The 14,624-nt window shown below is 40.6% G+C and overlaps 1 protein-coding gene across 4 annotated transcripts in view; it reads left to right on the top strand.

Moving 5' to 3' along the window:
* The window catches only part of inpp4b (inositol polyphosphate-4-phosphatase type II B), a 135,083-nt gene that overhangs the window by 54,700 nt on the left and 65,759 nt on the right, over nt 1–14,624 (top strand). For all 4 annotated transcript variants that reach the window (XM_046047798.1, XM_046047797.1, XM_046047800.1 and 1 more), the window contains 2 exons: nt 5,810–5,879; nt 9,450–9,597. In XM_046047798.1, the coding sequence (XP_045903754.1) occupies nt 5,810–5,879; nt 9,450–9,597 (218 nt within the window). The remainder of the gene's footprint in view (nt 1–5,809; nt 5,880–9,449; nt 9,598–14,624) is intronic.

Raw genomic sequence — 14,624 nt, forward strand, 5'->3', positions numbered from 1 at the left:
AACATGAAAAGTATGAGCATGTACAGCACTCAATACTTAGTTGGAGCTCCTTTTGCCTGAATTACTGCAGCAATGCGGCGTGGCATGGAGTCGATCAGTCTGTGGCACTGCTCAGGTGTTATGAGAGCCCAGGTTGCTCTGATAGTGGCCTTCAGCTCTTCTGCATTGTTGCATCTTCCTCTTCACAATACCCCATAGATTTTCTATAGGGTTAAGGTCAGGCGAGTTTGCTGGCCAATTAAGAACAGGGATACCATGGTCCTTAAACCAGGTACTGGTAGCTTTGGCACTGTGTGCAGGTGCCAAGTCCTGTTGGAAAATGAAATCTGCATCTCCATACAGTTGGTCAGCAGCAGGAAGCATGAAGTGCTCTAAAACTTCCTGGTAGACGGCTGCGTTGACCTTGGACCTCAGAAAACACAGTGGACCAACACCAGCAGATGACATGGCACCCCAAACCATCACTGACTGTGGAAACTTTACACTGGACTTCAAGCAACGTGGATTCTGTGCCTCTCCTCTCTTCCTCCAGACTCTGGGACCTTGATTTCCAAAGGAAATGCAAAATTTACTTTCATCAGAGAAAATAACTTTGGACCACTCAGCAGCAATCTAGTCCTTTTTGTCTTTAGCCCAAGCGAGACGCTTCTGACGCTGTGTCTTGTTCAAGAGTGACTTGACACAAGGAATGCGACAGCTGAAACCCATGTCTTGCAGACCTCTGTGTGTGGTGGTTCTTGAAGCACTGACTCCAGCTGCAGTCCACTCTTTGTGAATCTCCCCCACATTTTTGAATGGGTTTTGTTTCACAATGCTCTCCAGGGTGCGGTTATCCCTATTGCTTGTACACTTTTTTCTACTATCCTATTATTCTACTATTAATGTGCTTGGACACAGAACTCTGTGAACAGCCAGCCTCTTTAGCAATGACCTTTTGTGTCTTACCCTCCTTGTGCAAGGTGTCAATGGTTGTCTTTTGGACAGCTGTCAAGTCAGCAGTCTTCCCCATGATTGTGTAGCCTACAGAACTAGACTGAGAGACCATTTAAAGGCCTTTGCAGGTGTTTTGAGTTAATTAGCTGATTAGAGTGTGGCACCAGGTGTCTTCAGTATTGAACCTTTTCACAATATTATAATTTTCTGAGATACTGATTTTGGGGTTTTCATTAGTTGTCAGTTATAATCATCAAAATTAAAAGGAATGAACACTTGAAATATATCAGTCTGTGCGGAATGAATGTATAAATTATACAAGTTTCACTTTTTGAATGGAATTACTGAAATAAATCAACTTTTTGATGATTATATGAACAGCACCTGTATATATATATACACGGTGGCAATACTTTTGCATTACCTCGCAATACTTTGCGCACCCTCGCAATATGTTTTGCTTATCCGTTCAAAGTAAAATTCAATAAGCTGGAGTGTTGCGCTGAGAGCAGCTGAGCATTCACAGCTATGGCTCGGAAGTAGGAATAAGAAAGGTATTGCGAGGGAACACAAATGTATTGCAAGGTAACGCAAAAGTATTGCGAGGGAACGCAAAACATATTGCGAGGGCACCAGCTACTGGTTGATAGAGCTGTCACTCGAGACTGCAAGACCAGGCAGACCAATCTGTGCACTGCCTGAATTGACTACAAGAAAGCCTATGACTCAATGCCACATACATGGCTACTGGAATGCTTGGAAATGTACAAGAGCAACAGGACACTGCAGCAGCAATGACATTGGAATGTCGTTCGGACTGGACAAGTGTGGTTGCCTGGTATCAAAAAGAGGGAAGATGATCACAACCAAGGGGACTGAACTACCAGAAGGCCACATTGAAGATGTTAAGGACAGCTTCAAATACCTTTGGGTGCCGCAGGCTAACGGAAACCATGAGGAGACAGCAAGGAAGTCCGCCACAGCCAGATACCTACAGAGAGTAAGGCAGGTCCTGAAAAGTCAGCTGAATGGGAAAAACAAGATCTGAGCTATCAACACATACCAGTCATCAGATACCCCGCTGGTATAATAAACTGGTCAAAGGAGGAGATAGAGGCCACTGACATCAAGACAAGAAAGCTCCTTACAATGCATGAAGGGTTTCACCCCAAATCCAGCACCCTGAGACTGTACACCAAGCGAAGTTAGGCAGGCCAAGGGCTAGTGAGTGTCATGACCACTGTCCAGGATGAAACGACAAAGATCCAAGAGTACATCAGGAAGATGACCCCCAAAGATGAAGGACTTAGTGAATACCTCAGGCAGCAGAAACCCGAGGATGAGGACAAGGAAGATGAAGAACCTTCAGGGAGGGACAAGCCGCTGCATGGCATGTACCACAGACAAATAGTAGAAGTGACTGATATCAAGAAATCCTACCAGTGGCTGGAAAAGGCTGGACTAAAGGACAGCACAGAAGCACTAATCATGGCGGCACAAGAACAGGCACTCAGTACAAGATCAATACCACACCAGGCAGGTTACCAGGTGCAGACTGTGCAAGGACAGTACAGCACATAACAGCAGGGTGTAAGATGCAGGAAGGAAGTGCGTACATGGAACGCCTGGTAGTATGGGCTGGAAGTCCCAAGGTTAAAATGGAAGACACCTCCTAAGGTAGTTGAGAATGACCAAGCTAAGATCCTGTGGGACTTCAAGATCCAGACGGACAAACTGGTGATGGCTAACCAACCAGACATCGTGTTGATCGACAAACATCAGAAGAAGGCTGCAGTGATAGATGTGGAAATCCCAAGCGACAGCAACATTTCAGCTCTTAGTGTTTGCATGTGGGTGTTTTAATGGGAATGTGGATCTTTCAGATCAATTTGAGAAGTACCTATGATCTCGTTTCACATTTTATTGTGTGTCATGTAATGTGGGGAACTGGTCTTGGTCTTGACTCGGTCTCGCCCTCCCTCGGGCTTGGTCTCGACTGGTCTCAGCCCCTAAAAATCTTGGTCTTGTCTCGGTCTCGATAAACTCTGGTCTTGGTCTTGACTTGGTCTCGGTTTGGGCAATCTTGACTACAACACTAGTGGCTACAGCAGATCCCAAGTAAAACATCAGAGGTCTCTGTCCAGAAGAGTGCAGTCCTAGGAACAGCTAAGATACTGCGCAGAACCCTCAAACTCCCAGGCCTCTGGTAGAAGACCCGGGCTTGAGGATGACACATACCAGCCCGGAAGGGGTGAGAGGAGGAATTACAGTATATATATTAGGGCTGTCCCCGCCTAAGGATTTACATAGTCAAATCAGAATCGTCAAGTCCTACCTATAGTCGACTGATAGTCAAATCATGTGTGTTTTTGTGCATGGGGATTGCGAGCGGCGGGGGTGCTTTACACACAGTAGCTCCGCTTTACACACAGTAGCTCCCCTTTAATCTTGAGAAGCTGCAGAGCTGCAGTCTCTATTCATTCAACTTACACTGAAAATTTCCAGCTAAACTGAGGCTTTTTGAAGATCCTTTTCTCCCTGTCTCTCTCTCTCGCCTGTCATTCACTGGTCTTGTGTGAGTTTTGCGTGCATGCCGTGCTGCCGACTACGACATGCACGTCGCGGTTCCTCGTGGGTCTATTTCAAGTAGCCGGCTATTTAAAAACGATAAAATAGTCTTTGTTTGGTTCATTAACGGTGATAAATTATCAAAAAGTAGAGCAAGGTGCGGACAACTCTGCACGACACCAGTGACGCCCGGTCTCAGTCTCTTCAGCAAGTGTTCCTCTTCCGCCACCACACACACCGCCTACACATGCGCACTGACGACCCAGGTTTGGGTTACAATTTTGGATTTATTCATGCACTTTAAAAACATTTATTGGAACTTTTTTTCTTTTTACATGTTTATTTACAGCATTAAACGTTGAAATGTATATTGTAATAGGCTGTAGATTAACTTATTGGGAGAAAACTGGTAGTTCTATGTAAAACCAGACGTTGAGCACCCCCATATCGCCAAAATGGCATGATCCTTGTTTCACTGCAAAGCTTCGACTGTGAGATTGACAGTCGAATCCAGCTCTGCCCATCGAAGCATCAAATCTTTGACTATATATATATATATACAAAGAAATTTAGGATATATACAAAGAAAGTTAGGATCACAGTGATAAATGTTCAAGTAACACAGAGTTTAATAAACTATTTATTATATACATATTTATACTACATGTGTGCTCCTTCTCTTTGTGTTCAACTATGGTGTGAAAGCATTAAAGGACTATGAAAGTGAAGACACTTGTATCTGGACACTTGGCATTGGCCTTAAAAATTTGTCACAGAGTTATATAATATTGAAACAGTTTTGAAAATTTGACATTGAAAACAGCTTTTAAAACACAGAACACTCAGCACAAAAAACTTTAATGGGATTGGTGCTTGTGTAGTTTTTGAACCAGGGACAGATTCGCAATACACCAGTAGCAGAAGATAACTCCTCCTTAAAACAAGTCAACTGGAAACTCATGGAGCCAACGTAAACTTATTTAGCTAGTTAGCTACAGCTGATAGGATCTGCAGGTAACATTTGTTGAAATGAGAAGCTGCTTTTATCTATCTCTATCTGAAATCAAGGACCCATTGTTTCAAAAAGTGCAAAAGAATATGGAAAGCTTGACAGGCATAGCAACAGTAAGGGGGTGAAATTTTATAAATGGTCAATGATGGTGATGTTTAATTAGGCCATGTGCAAACAATTTATACAATTAAACAAACAAAAGCAAAATGGGTTTTGGAAATAATTCAGCATTACATGTAGTATGAGAGTGGATTTTCTATTCTATCACATCAACCGCCCCAAGTAGGTAAACTGAAATAATGAATTAACCACATTAGAATAATATGTTTTCCAGTAACACATTGTAATTGAAAGATTAAAACTGTGTGACTGTATTTGCTAGGTGAGGTGAATCAAGATCATTATTCCTGTAGCAGCCTTCTTTACTGTATATCAATCAATCAATCAATCAATAAATTAGTAACTTATCATTTGCTATTAGAAAACGAAACTGCAGTATGATGAGCTGATAAACACTGAAATGGAAGTGGCAGTAATAAATTACCAACTCAGTCACTGAAGTCACAGCAGGGGTTTTCCTTCACCTGTCGCCTGCTGTGACATCACTGATTGCATTGAAGGTAAAAGTGCAGCATGCTTGAACATTTGAACTTACAAGAAAGCAACAGCAGCTGTTTGCTCTGTTTGGTTCCATGTGGGGTTAGTCTTTAAATGTAGTGTTTGTAATATACATACAGTACATATAGTAGCCACTACTTCTGTGTTTGTCCCCATAACAGGTTGTTTCAATGGAATCAAATTACTTTATTGCAGTGATCCAAACACAAATCGAAGAAATGCAAACCTAAAGCCAACAAAAAGTTTAATTCACCCATTACAACATTAATGCATTAGATATGTAGTTATTTTCAAAATGTTGTACTAATGTAAGCATGTTTAAAGAATCATGTTTCATTTTAGTTTAAAAAATCAAATGGTTCAAAAAAATGGTTGAACTGAATTTTGTTGTTGTAATTTTAGCTTGACACTAATGTTATATTGCTTCTTTCTGACAAAGTTAACTTGGGATTTCCATACGTAAACTGGCGCTTAGATGTGAGATGATATATTGGCCACAGACTATACTTGCTTAGGGGTGTGGTCATCTCCAATGTACCTGATAAGCAATGGTCATGGTCATGGCTTGCCTGCTCCTCAGAAAAAAACTTCATCATCCCTGTTGTTGTCTCAGAAAGAACATTTTGACGTCATGTAATATTCTCTCCATTTCTCTCCTTCTGTTCTTTTCATTTTCAGTGTCCCTTGGTTTGTGACTCTGCGTCCCATGCCTGCATCGACAGAGAAAACAACCCTCTGACAGGACCAGGTATGATTCACACCTTGGACATGTTTCACTTCTTCCTACTTCTTGATGTTTTACACATATTTTTACACGAGTAAAATGGCAAACAATTCACCTTGTAATGGCCATAAAGAAAAACTCTATTATAAAAAAATATATATATAAAATACTATATTAATGTGATGTATCTATTTGACCTTGGACTGGCCTTGAATATCAATAAGAATATTAATGTTTCCTGCTTTTATTAAATAGAAGTCCTGGTGTATTTAGGCAGTGAGAAGAATAGTGGGAGATTAATGACAAAGAGGTAAACCCTCTTTGTTCTTTGTTGGCTAACTCAAGACGAGCAAAAGATGCGATGCTAGCTGTGTGAGACTAATTTAGTGGCGACACAGAAAGCTAGCTCTCTCACTGGTAGAGAAAGACAGACATGTAGACAGAAAAGGGATAGACTTGAAAAGGCCATGACTCCTGCTGTGTTGAAACTTCACAGCCCTTGTTCAGAGGAGACTTGGGAAATAGTTTCCTTTTTTCATCCCATACATTCATTTGTTGCACACATTTATTTTCTCTTTTTTCCAGATTCCCACCACCCCCTTAAGCTCCCTGCAGCCCCCACGCCTGTTGTCATGATGTCATTGACGCTTACTGTTTCTACTGTGATTAGCTAGAGAACTGCAGCCACATTTTCAGGTGCACATCTGCAACTCGTCAAAACAATACCCTCCCTGCAGATCCCGCCAGATTGAGTAATGCAATTTAGTCCTCCACTTTTATTACCTTTTGAAATGAGCATGTGGAGAGCAGGGAGATAGGGGAGCCCACGCACAGCATGTCACAGGAAGTCATTTTCTTAAGAGGTGTCGGGACGGGAAACAGAGGCATCGGATTGGTGGTCAGATTAGTGTGGTGGCAGGGGGGAGTTCAGGGGTTAATCTGCTTCTCTGACGGAGGTGGAAGTCGGCAACTGTCACTTCTCCGATTAAGGTTGTGCCCTTACCCCCCTTCTCTCCATGCGTCTCTTGCTCCCCATTTATTTTTGTGATCCATTTCACTTTCTCTAATCCCCATGCCAACAATGTCTGAATATCACATTTAATTTTGTTGCAATTATACATCCTTTCTGGGGTCATTCAATTGCCAGGCTAAACCTTAATCATCTTTCATTTCAACATCAACTTCAGCATCATAGAGAAATAATAATGCGCCTCTCTATAGCCTATTTGGCTTACAGTTATTGTCCTTAAGAGAGCCTCTATCGTCTTTATGTACTTGTGTGTGAATCCACACTTTATTGTTTGCATATGATGATATAAAAAATTTGAAAATAAATTGAACTGAAATTGGCCTTTTTAATAAAATAGCTTTAAAATATGTTTGTTGTTTTGGTGCAGAACGTGCATTTTTTAGTAAACACAGATATGTGCTAAACAGTGATAGAAAAAGCTTTTGTGCAGAGGCTCAGAAGTGTCTTTAAATGTTTAAAAATAATGCCACACATGCCTCTGAGAAATATCCTACCAGATGGTGCTTTATTTCTACGGTGCTCATCTGTACTGTAATGGACTATTTTTCCAATTTAATCTTGCATAGTTTTACTGTTAAAAGAAAAGTCTGGCATTGCAATCAATGGAAGACAGTTTTTTTTGTTTTCATTTGGAATAGGGCTGCAACTAACGACTATTTTGATAGTCGATTAATCTATCGATTACTGAAACGAATAATCAACTATTCGGATTATGAATCGCAAAATTACACAAAGCATCTTATTTAGCTATCAGCTTTTAAATTAAACTTGAGGTTGTTTTAGGGATGTGCTAATTAACAGTCACGACAGTAAAAATCCATGGTTTTTTACGGGAGTTTGGGACGAATGACCCGCCGCCTCACGCATAGACAGAAGAACTGTTTTCTCTTCTTTAAAAAGTAGAAAATTGTCCGGTGTTGTTTGATCTTGCCCACTTGGCAGTAACACGTTCTCCAGCTGGAAACGTCGCCATGAGTGATGCATCGTTTATGATTGTTAGGGCACATCTGCCACGGAACGGGGTCATTGTGTATCATAATTATGTGCTACTCTCCGTGCCATTACTGTAACAATCAATTATTTGACCAAGGGAAACTGTATAGAAAACATTACAGCTCATAATGTGAAGTAACACGGCTTTAACGTGTAGCTAGCTCGCTAACTAGCTTACCAAGACGAGTCTTGATCATCCACAGAGGCACAACGTTACGCGCCTCCTCTTCAAATGCTCCAGTTTGTCCAGGAAAGCTTAGTTTTGCAGACGCTGCAGTTCACAACCTTTTTGGCTGTGTGAAGAGTGAAATGCTCCCACACTTTGGATATTTTAGGTTGTGAAGGTGTTACTGCAGTGCTGATTTTGTGTTGTTTTAGTAACGTTACTGTTCACATCACTTTACTTTGTTAAGCTGACGGTGTCTTTACGGCCCGATGACGTCATGAACGAAACGGTTATTAAATTTGTTGGCAACAACGTCAACATCAACTACGTCGATTAGTTGTTGCACGCCTAATTTCAAATGTTGGTCCAAAATTCACAGCCATCACACTTGACATTGCATCTTATATTAATATCCTCTCACTACATAAGAACTCCCACTGTGGTGCACTTTCTTGGACCCATCTGCACTGAAGGGCATCACTGAACTTAAACACTTGAGGACAATGAATAGCACAACCAGGATTAATGACTCAGGCACTTAGACAGATGACTTTGACAAAAGGATAATCTGGGGCCAGATCATGGTAAAGTACAGTATGAATGGTAGTGGGAGCACTCTCTGTACTGACAGTAGGAGCAGAAGTGTGGCTCCCACTTTGAATTTAAGCAAACATTTTACTGGTGCCATGCATGTTTGACTGCCTAGTGTAAGATTGTCAATATTTCACCCCGGGTGCTTCAGCTCCGACTTATTGAGTGACTTCCTTTATGACTGCAGCTCTGGAAACGAAAGGGGTTAGTAAAAACTGTTCAAGGCACACAGCTTTCTTGCCCTCTGCTGCCAGCATGCAGATAAGAGCATTAGAGCTGTTTTTCGCTTTGCAGCTATTAGCCACCCTCTGCAAAAAATGAAGAAGATGGCCGTGAATCTGAATCGATTTTAATGGGAGAGCTGGGCAGTGGGGGTAGCAAGCAAAGTTTCAGAATGATTCAACTGCCTCTGCCCCACTGTTGTACAATAAACAAGCAATTAAAATGGAAATGGAGGAAATAATAAGGCAAAGATTAACAGGACAAGGTCTCTGTATTTCAGTCTGGCTGTCATTGAAGTAGAAAGAGAGAGAGAGAGAAAGCCTTGGAAGATGAGAAACGCCTTATCTATGGCAGACACAGTTATTGATTATAGAATTTAATTTGTGCTTCATACCTCATGTGACTTTTGAAGAGCTTCTATCTGTAGGTCCTTGAGGTTGCCAGTTGTCAAAGTTGTTTAGATCTTCTCTTCTCCCTTTATAAAAATTTAAAAAGTTAGGATTATCTTTGATGAGAACATGATGTATTTTCTGCTGCATCAGATCAATACACCTTTCTTTCCTCCCTGTGTCTTCCTCCCTGTCTCTCTCAGTGTTCAAGAACCCAGTAAGCAAGGTGTACAGATTTCAAACTATGGACAGCAAATGGATGCTCGTGCGGGAACAAATGGAGGAGTGCACGTTGTCCTTTAGCATCCCCAAACAACTGCTCTCACTGTATATCCAGGAGGACATGAGCAGGTAAATCACTTTGAAATCATACTGTTGATCCTGTGGATGTCACTGCCAGCTTTCTCATTGCATCAGATAGCTTGTTTCCTGTTTGTGCAGGAGTCAACTTAGCAGCCAATGGAGAACAATCAAAGGTTCAAAGTAAAACTCCAACCAGGTGTTACCTTATTATGCGTACAGTTGGTGTATGTAGTTTCTAGATCATCTTTCCCGACCCAGTTCACCAATGTAAATGACTATTTAAAAGTTCCGCCTATATTTGGAGAGGAGTGAATTATTCAGAACTGCTTAACACTTCAAAAGAGGCTCCTATGGCTCCCAAGCATGGTAAGAAAGCACCTGGAATATGCAAACAGACAGAAACTTAGCTATAATGCTTAAGATTTCAGTCCTGGTTAATTTGGCGACACCCATTGTTACTTGTAGTAACAGCCAGCACAGGTTAATACTCCAGGTCGTTTACTTCTGGGGGGACAAAGCACTACTAAAGCAGCAATTTTGTCAGAAATACAACAGAAGAGGAACTATTGTATCTATTAACAGCGTTGCTAAACAAACCCATGTTTTAATAAAGAAGTCAGTGGCCTTTTCCATTATGCCATGAGCAACTACGGTCTGACTTAATGCAGCTCACAGTGAGAGTAGTTTTGCACAAAAAGGCAGGTCATAGTAAAGTTGGTTACCTTGCTGAAGAGCTCTCTTTATCTAACAGCTCAGTCTGGCGTCTCCTTGTTCCTTTACTCCCTCCAATAGGTGAAACCGATCCACTGCTAAAAAATTATGATTTTCCTGATTTGGATTGAAACTTTGAGAAATATTTTGTTGTGAATAAATGTGTTTGAACACATAAAAACTGCATCATTATTTGAATCAGGGATATAACTGCAATTAAAGTCCAGTCCAGTTAATACTGTGTGAGAATGAGGACAGGTTAAAGCAAGGTCAGAAGGAGGTGATGTTTCACCAGTCTCTGAATGTGAACCCATAATTAGATCAAAGAGTCCCTTCCCTCAGGCTCGACCAGTGTTTGTCAAGGCACATCATTCCTCAACTGGCCTGTTGTCCCTGGTAACCCCCTTTATCATACACAACGCACAAATGCATCTACATACACACACACACACACACACACACACACACACACACACACACACACACATACAGTTTAAGAGGATTTATGCTCACATCAACACATGGAATAGGCACAAAAAAGATGCAATCACAGATTTGGATGAACTTGGCAGGGGAGAAGGGTTTGATTTGTAATCACAGTGTGCACCTAAAGGATCTCACACACAGAGTTCAAGGACATGCAACAACATAAACACAAGTGCAATCATACCCTCCACTATACACATTCACATAGAACCAATCGCACTGCCATTATTTACCGATTTGACTAGACGAGCTTTGTTATCAGTTTACCTGTCAAACACAGTGGTTCCCACATTACCTCTCTCAGTATCTCTAAAGCCAGACTTTTCAGGAATTTTGGGCCAATTTATTCCAGATTCAGCCCTCCCGACAATCGGACGAGAAATCTCAAATCCAGTCTTAAACCTCACACCTATTTGATATTTAGGAAATAATATCTATATGATTATGTCAGTTATATCTTATTACATCAGTATTTTCTGATCGGGACAATAGCCAATGACAGACAAGTCTACAAGGAAATGGAAGCATTACAAGTTAACGTTAATCCCGGGGCAGCTGACAGTGTTGCCAAGCAATGGTAAACATTCCAGCCCTTGAGGCTAACGTTAGCTAGCATACTACTGTTGACAAATATTAAAACTGACAGTTAAATCTCACCTCCAATTGTTGTTGAAGAGTAGAACCCATGTTGACTGCGTCTCACCAACCATTTTCTCATCTAGACGCGTGCCTTCTGCTTCTGTTTTTTCTCCATGCAAAGTATTGCAACATTACAGCCAGTTGTTGCACCATGTCAGTCTCCATTATCTTTACGTCTGCTCCCCCATGAGATCACCTGAGATCATGTACCTTACATGCATTGCTCCCTCTGGCACAACAATCTTAATAATATCCTATAGTGTGTGATGCGCCATTATTTTCAAATCTCGTAGTGTGTGCTTGTTTGAGATTAGAGAGAAGAACATTGTACTCCTTATGTACGTGATGCTACCCTATTTCAAAATCGGTTGGGATTTTAAAACTTCTGTAGTCTGAGCCCAGCATAACTCTACTTTCTGTTTAAATAGAGGACGATCTGCTCTGCAAACTGATCATTTAAATCACAACTAAATTTAGAAGACAATTATATTACATGTATTAAATATCTTATCTGTATAATACTAATGCTCATGAGCAAACCATGAATACCATATACAATGTTTGTTTATTAACAGGCATGTGTACCATATCTTCAGCTCGGCCGCTTAAGCACCTCTTCTATAATCATCTTTAAATGTTGTCTTTCTCCATGGTGCCTCTCTATTTAGCCGATTCTGTCAGCCAGCCTGACACTGGTGCTTGCTCTGTGTCTTTAATGATTCAGTTAGTGCCGCAAAGTTGTGAGTGCAGCGGCGGATGGTGGGTGGCTTCGTTTGCACTCTATGATAATCTTGGATATTTCTTCCTTCTGTTTGTTCGCTTTGATGTCTAGAGTCATGTTCTAATCTGACTCTGCAAACATAGAGGTGGCTGATTTTTCTTCATTCCTGCGGTGAAAATGTGACTCTTGCGTGTGTGTGTGTGTGTGTGTGTGTGTGTGTGTGTGTGTAAAGATAATTAATGCATGTGTAGTGAAGTTGTCAGCGTGTGGGTGTCGATTAAACCCCATTTATTAAGAGCTGTCTGGTTTCTCATTAATGGAAAAAACTCATGTTCCCCTTCTTTTCCTGTTAATAAACAAGTGCTGTGATCTTTTATGAAGATCGTATAGGGGACATTTTGTCATCCGGCTTTAAGGTTTCCAATTGTTTTGTACATTCAGGACCAGTATTACTGACTGTGCTTGTTGGATTGAGCAATTTTTTAGAACGAGCTGCACATTATGCTGAAAGAATGGTTTGCTTTTCAGTCCTCTCACACAGTTTTTATTGACCCCACACACAAAGCCCTCTGATTAAATTGAACAGGCACTATAACACACCACGGAATAAAGGTACCCATATGACAGGTCTGTGCTCTTTGGGAAATGTATTCTGTAGTCCCAGTCATCTGTCCTAATCAGTTTTAACACATTCTACTTGATTTGTCCATCCTTTCATTTTCTCATATCTGCATCATGTTTAAGTCAAAACAAATGACTAAACTGCGTCAGCTATGTCTTTATATCAAATCCCAATCATTATTTAATTCTTAGTAATGACATCATGTCTCCCTTTCTCCTTTCTCTCCTGCCTCCCCTTCTATCTCTATTCTTATTATAAATGTTTTCTATTTTCAATTGTTTTCTGTTTGTCTGTATCTATTTATTTCTTATCTCATATTCCAAAAGGCAGAATTTAGCTTGTGATTGTTTGGAAAGTGTAATTAGCTACTGCTACTGAATTATTTCAAATACTTTGTAATTTAGTTACTTTTGAAAGAATGTTTTTTAGCCTTCAGAAAAGAATCAACCATCCATATATACAGTGTGTGTGTGTGTGTGTGTGTGTGTGTGTGTGTGTGTGTGTGTGTGTGTGTGTGTGTGTGTGTGTGTGTGTGTGTTGGTTTATATATATTATATACATACACATATATAAACAATCCAAGGACCAAGAATCAACAATTCATAACTAGAAAAGCACAACATACTTAATACAAGTTAAAAGTTAATAATAATAATTATTAAATAAAGAGTATGTCAGCAAACTCCAAGTAGTGACAAAATGTCATCAACAAATGTATTTATAATAAACCAGAAACAACAGAAGACAAGGAAATGAGTTAATGTGGGGTGGGGTGGCCCTACTCGGACCACACTAGCTGGGAAATCTCCCTCAGTGCTGTCTTTTTGACACCACAAGAATCCCGATATGTTTGTCTTGTTCAGCTCTAGGCTTCCAAGAGCATGCATCAATTAAAGAAGCAGTGATTATATATTCCCTTTTGAAGAACTGATCCTTGATATTTCTTTGCTTTCATTAAAAAAAGTTTTGAGCCACTCTCATTTACAAAGATACTAATCTCATTTCTGGGACTGTTGCATACAACTGTTTTGAATAAACATGTAAATTGATCATTGATTTCTGTTTTATTTTTATTTTTTTAATGACGAAAGCAAAAAGAATACTTCATTCGATTAACCTAAAATCACATGCATGCCTGTGCTGCTGCCCATGGTACTGTAATCTTCCTTAGCTCATGGTAATCTGGAATGCACTTACTTTGTGAGGAAGCCTTCTGTCTATCTTCCCATGCCATAAGCATAAGTTACTTACAACCACCTGCAGAGCGTGTTGGCAGAGTTGCCCAGCATGTGGCTTCTCTCTTCCTTGAGGTTGTTTTCAGCAGCAGGTTTGTTCAGAACTACAAAGAGGCGAGAGGAAAATGCCTCATATGTGATCTGCCAATTCACTTGTTTTTAGCCGAACCAGAAAACCGCCTCTTCTCATGTCATTAAATGTCATGGAAATCGAGCTGATGATATCCTGTGATGGGGTGTGTATAAGAAAAGAGTCAGTTCACTCAAATTCTAAGAAATTATTAAATTATAATAATCAAAAACATGTTTTCTCAATTAACTTTAGTTTTTATCAACCCAGGCAGATTTGATTTAATTTACCCAGGTTTTCATATATCCATCCCTGAGATTTCTCCCTTAATACATTGAAGATGAATTCTTTGTGGTGCTAACGGCCCACATATTCAGTTAGCCAACTCATGTGGAATAGATTAATAAGTAAATATAGAGTATGTTTGTGGCGCAGTGGTTAGCACAGTCGCCTCACAGCAAGACGGTTGTGGGTTCAAAACCCGGTTGCCCCGGCCTTTCTGTGTGGAGTTTGCATGTTGTCCGCGTGGGTTCTCTCCGGGTGCTCCGGCTTCCTCCCACCATCCAAAGACATGCAGGCTGGGTTAATTGG

Source organism: Micropterus dolomieu, linkage group LG04 (genome assembly GCF_021292245.1).
Source record: "Micropterus dolomieu isolate WLL.071019.BEF.003 ecotype Adirondacks linkage group LG04, ASM2129224v1, whole genome shotgun sequence".
Lineage (NCBI taxonomy): Eukaryota > Metazoa > Chordata > Actinopteri > Centrarchiformes > Centrarchidae > Micropterus > Micropterus dolomieu.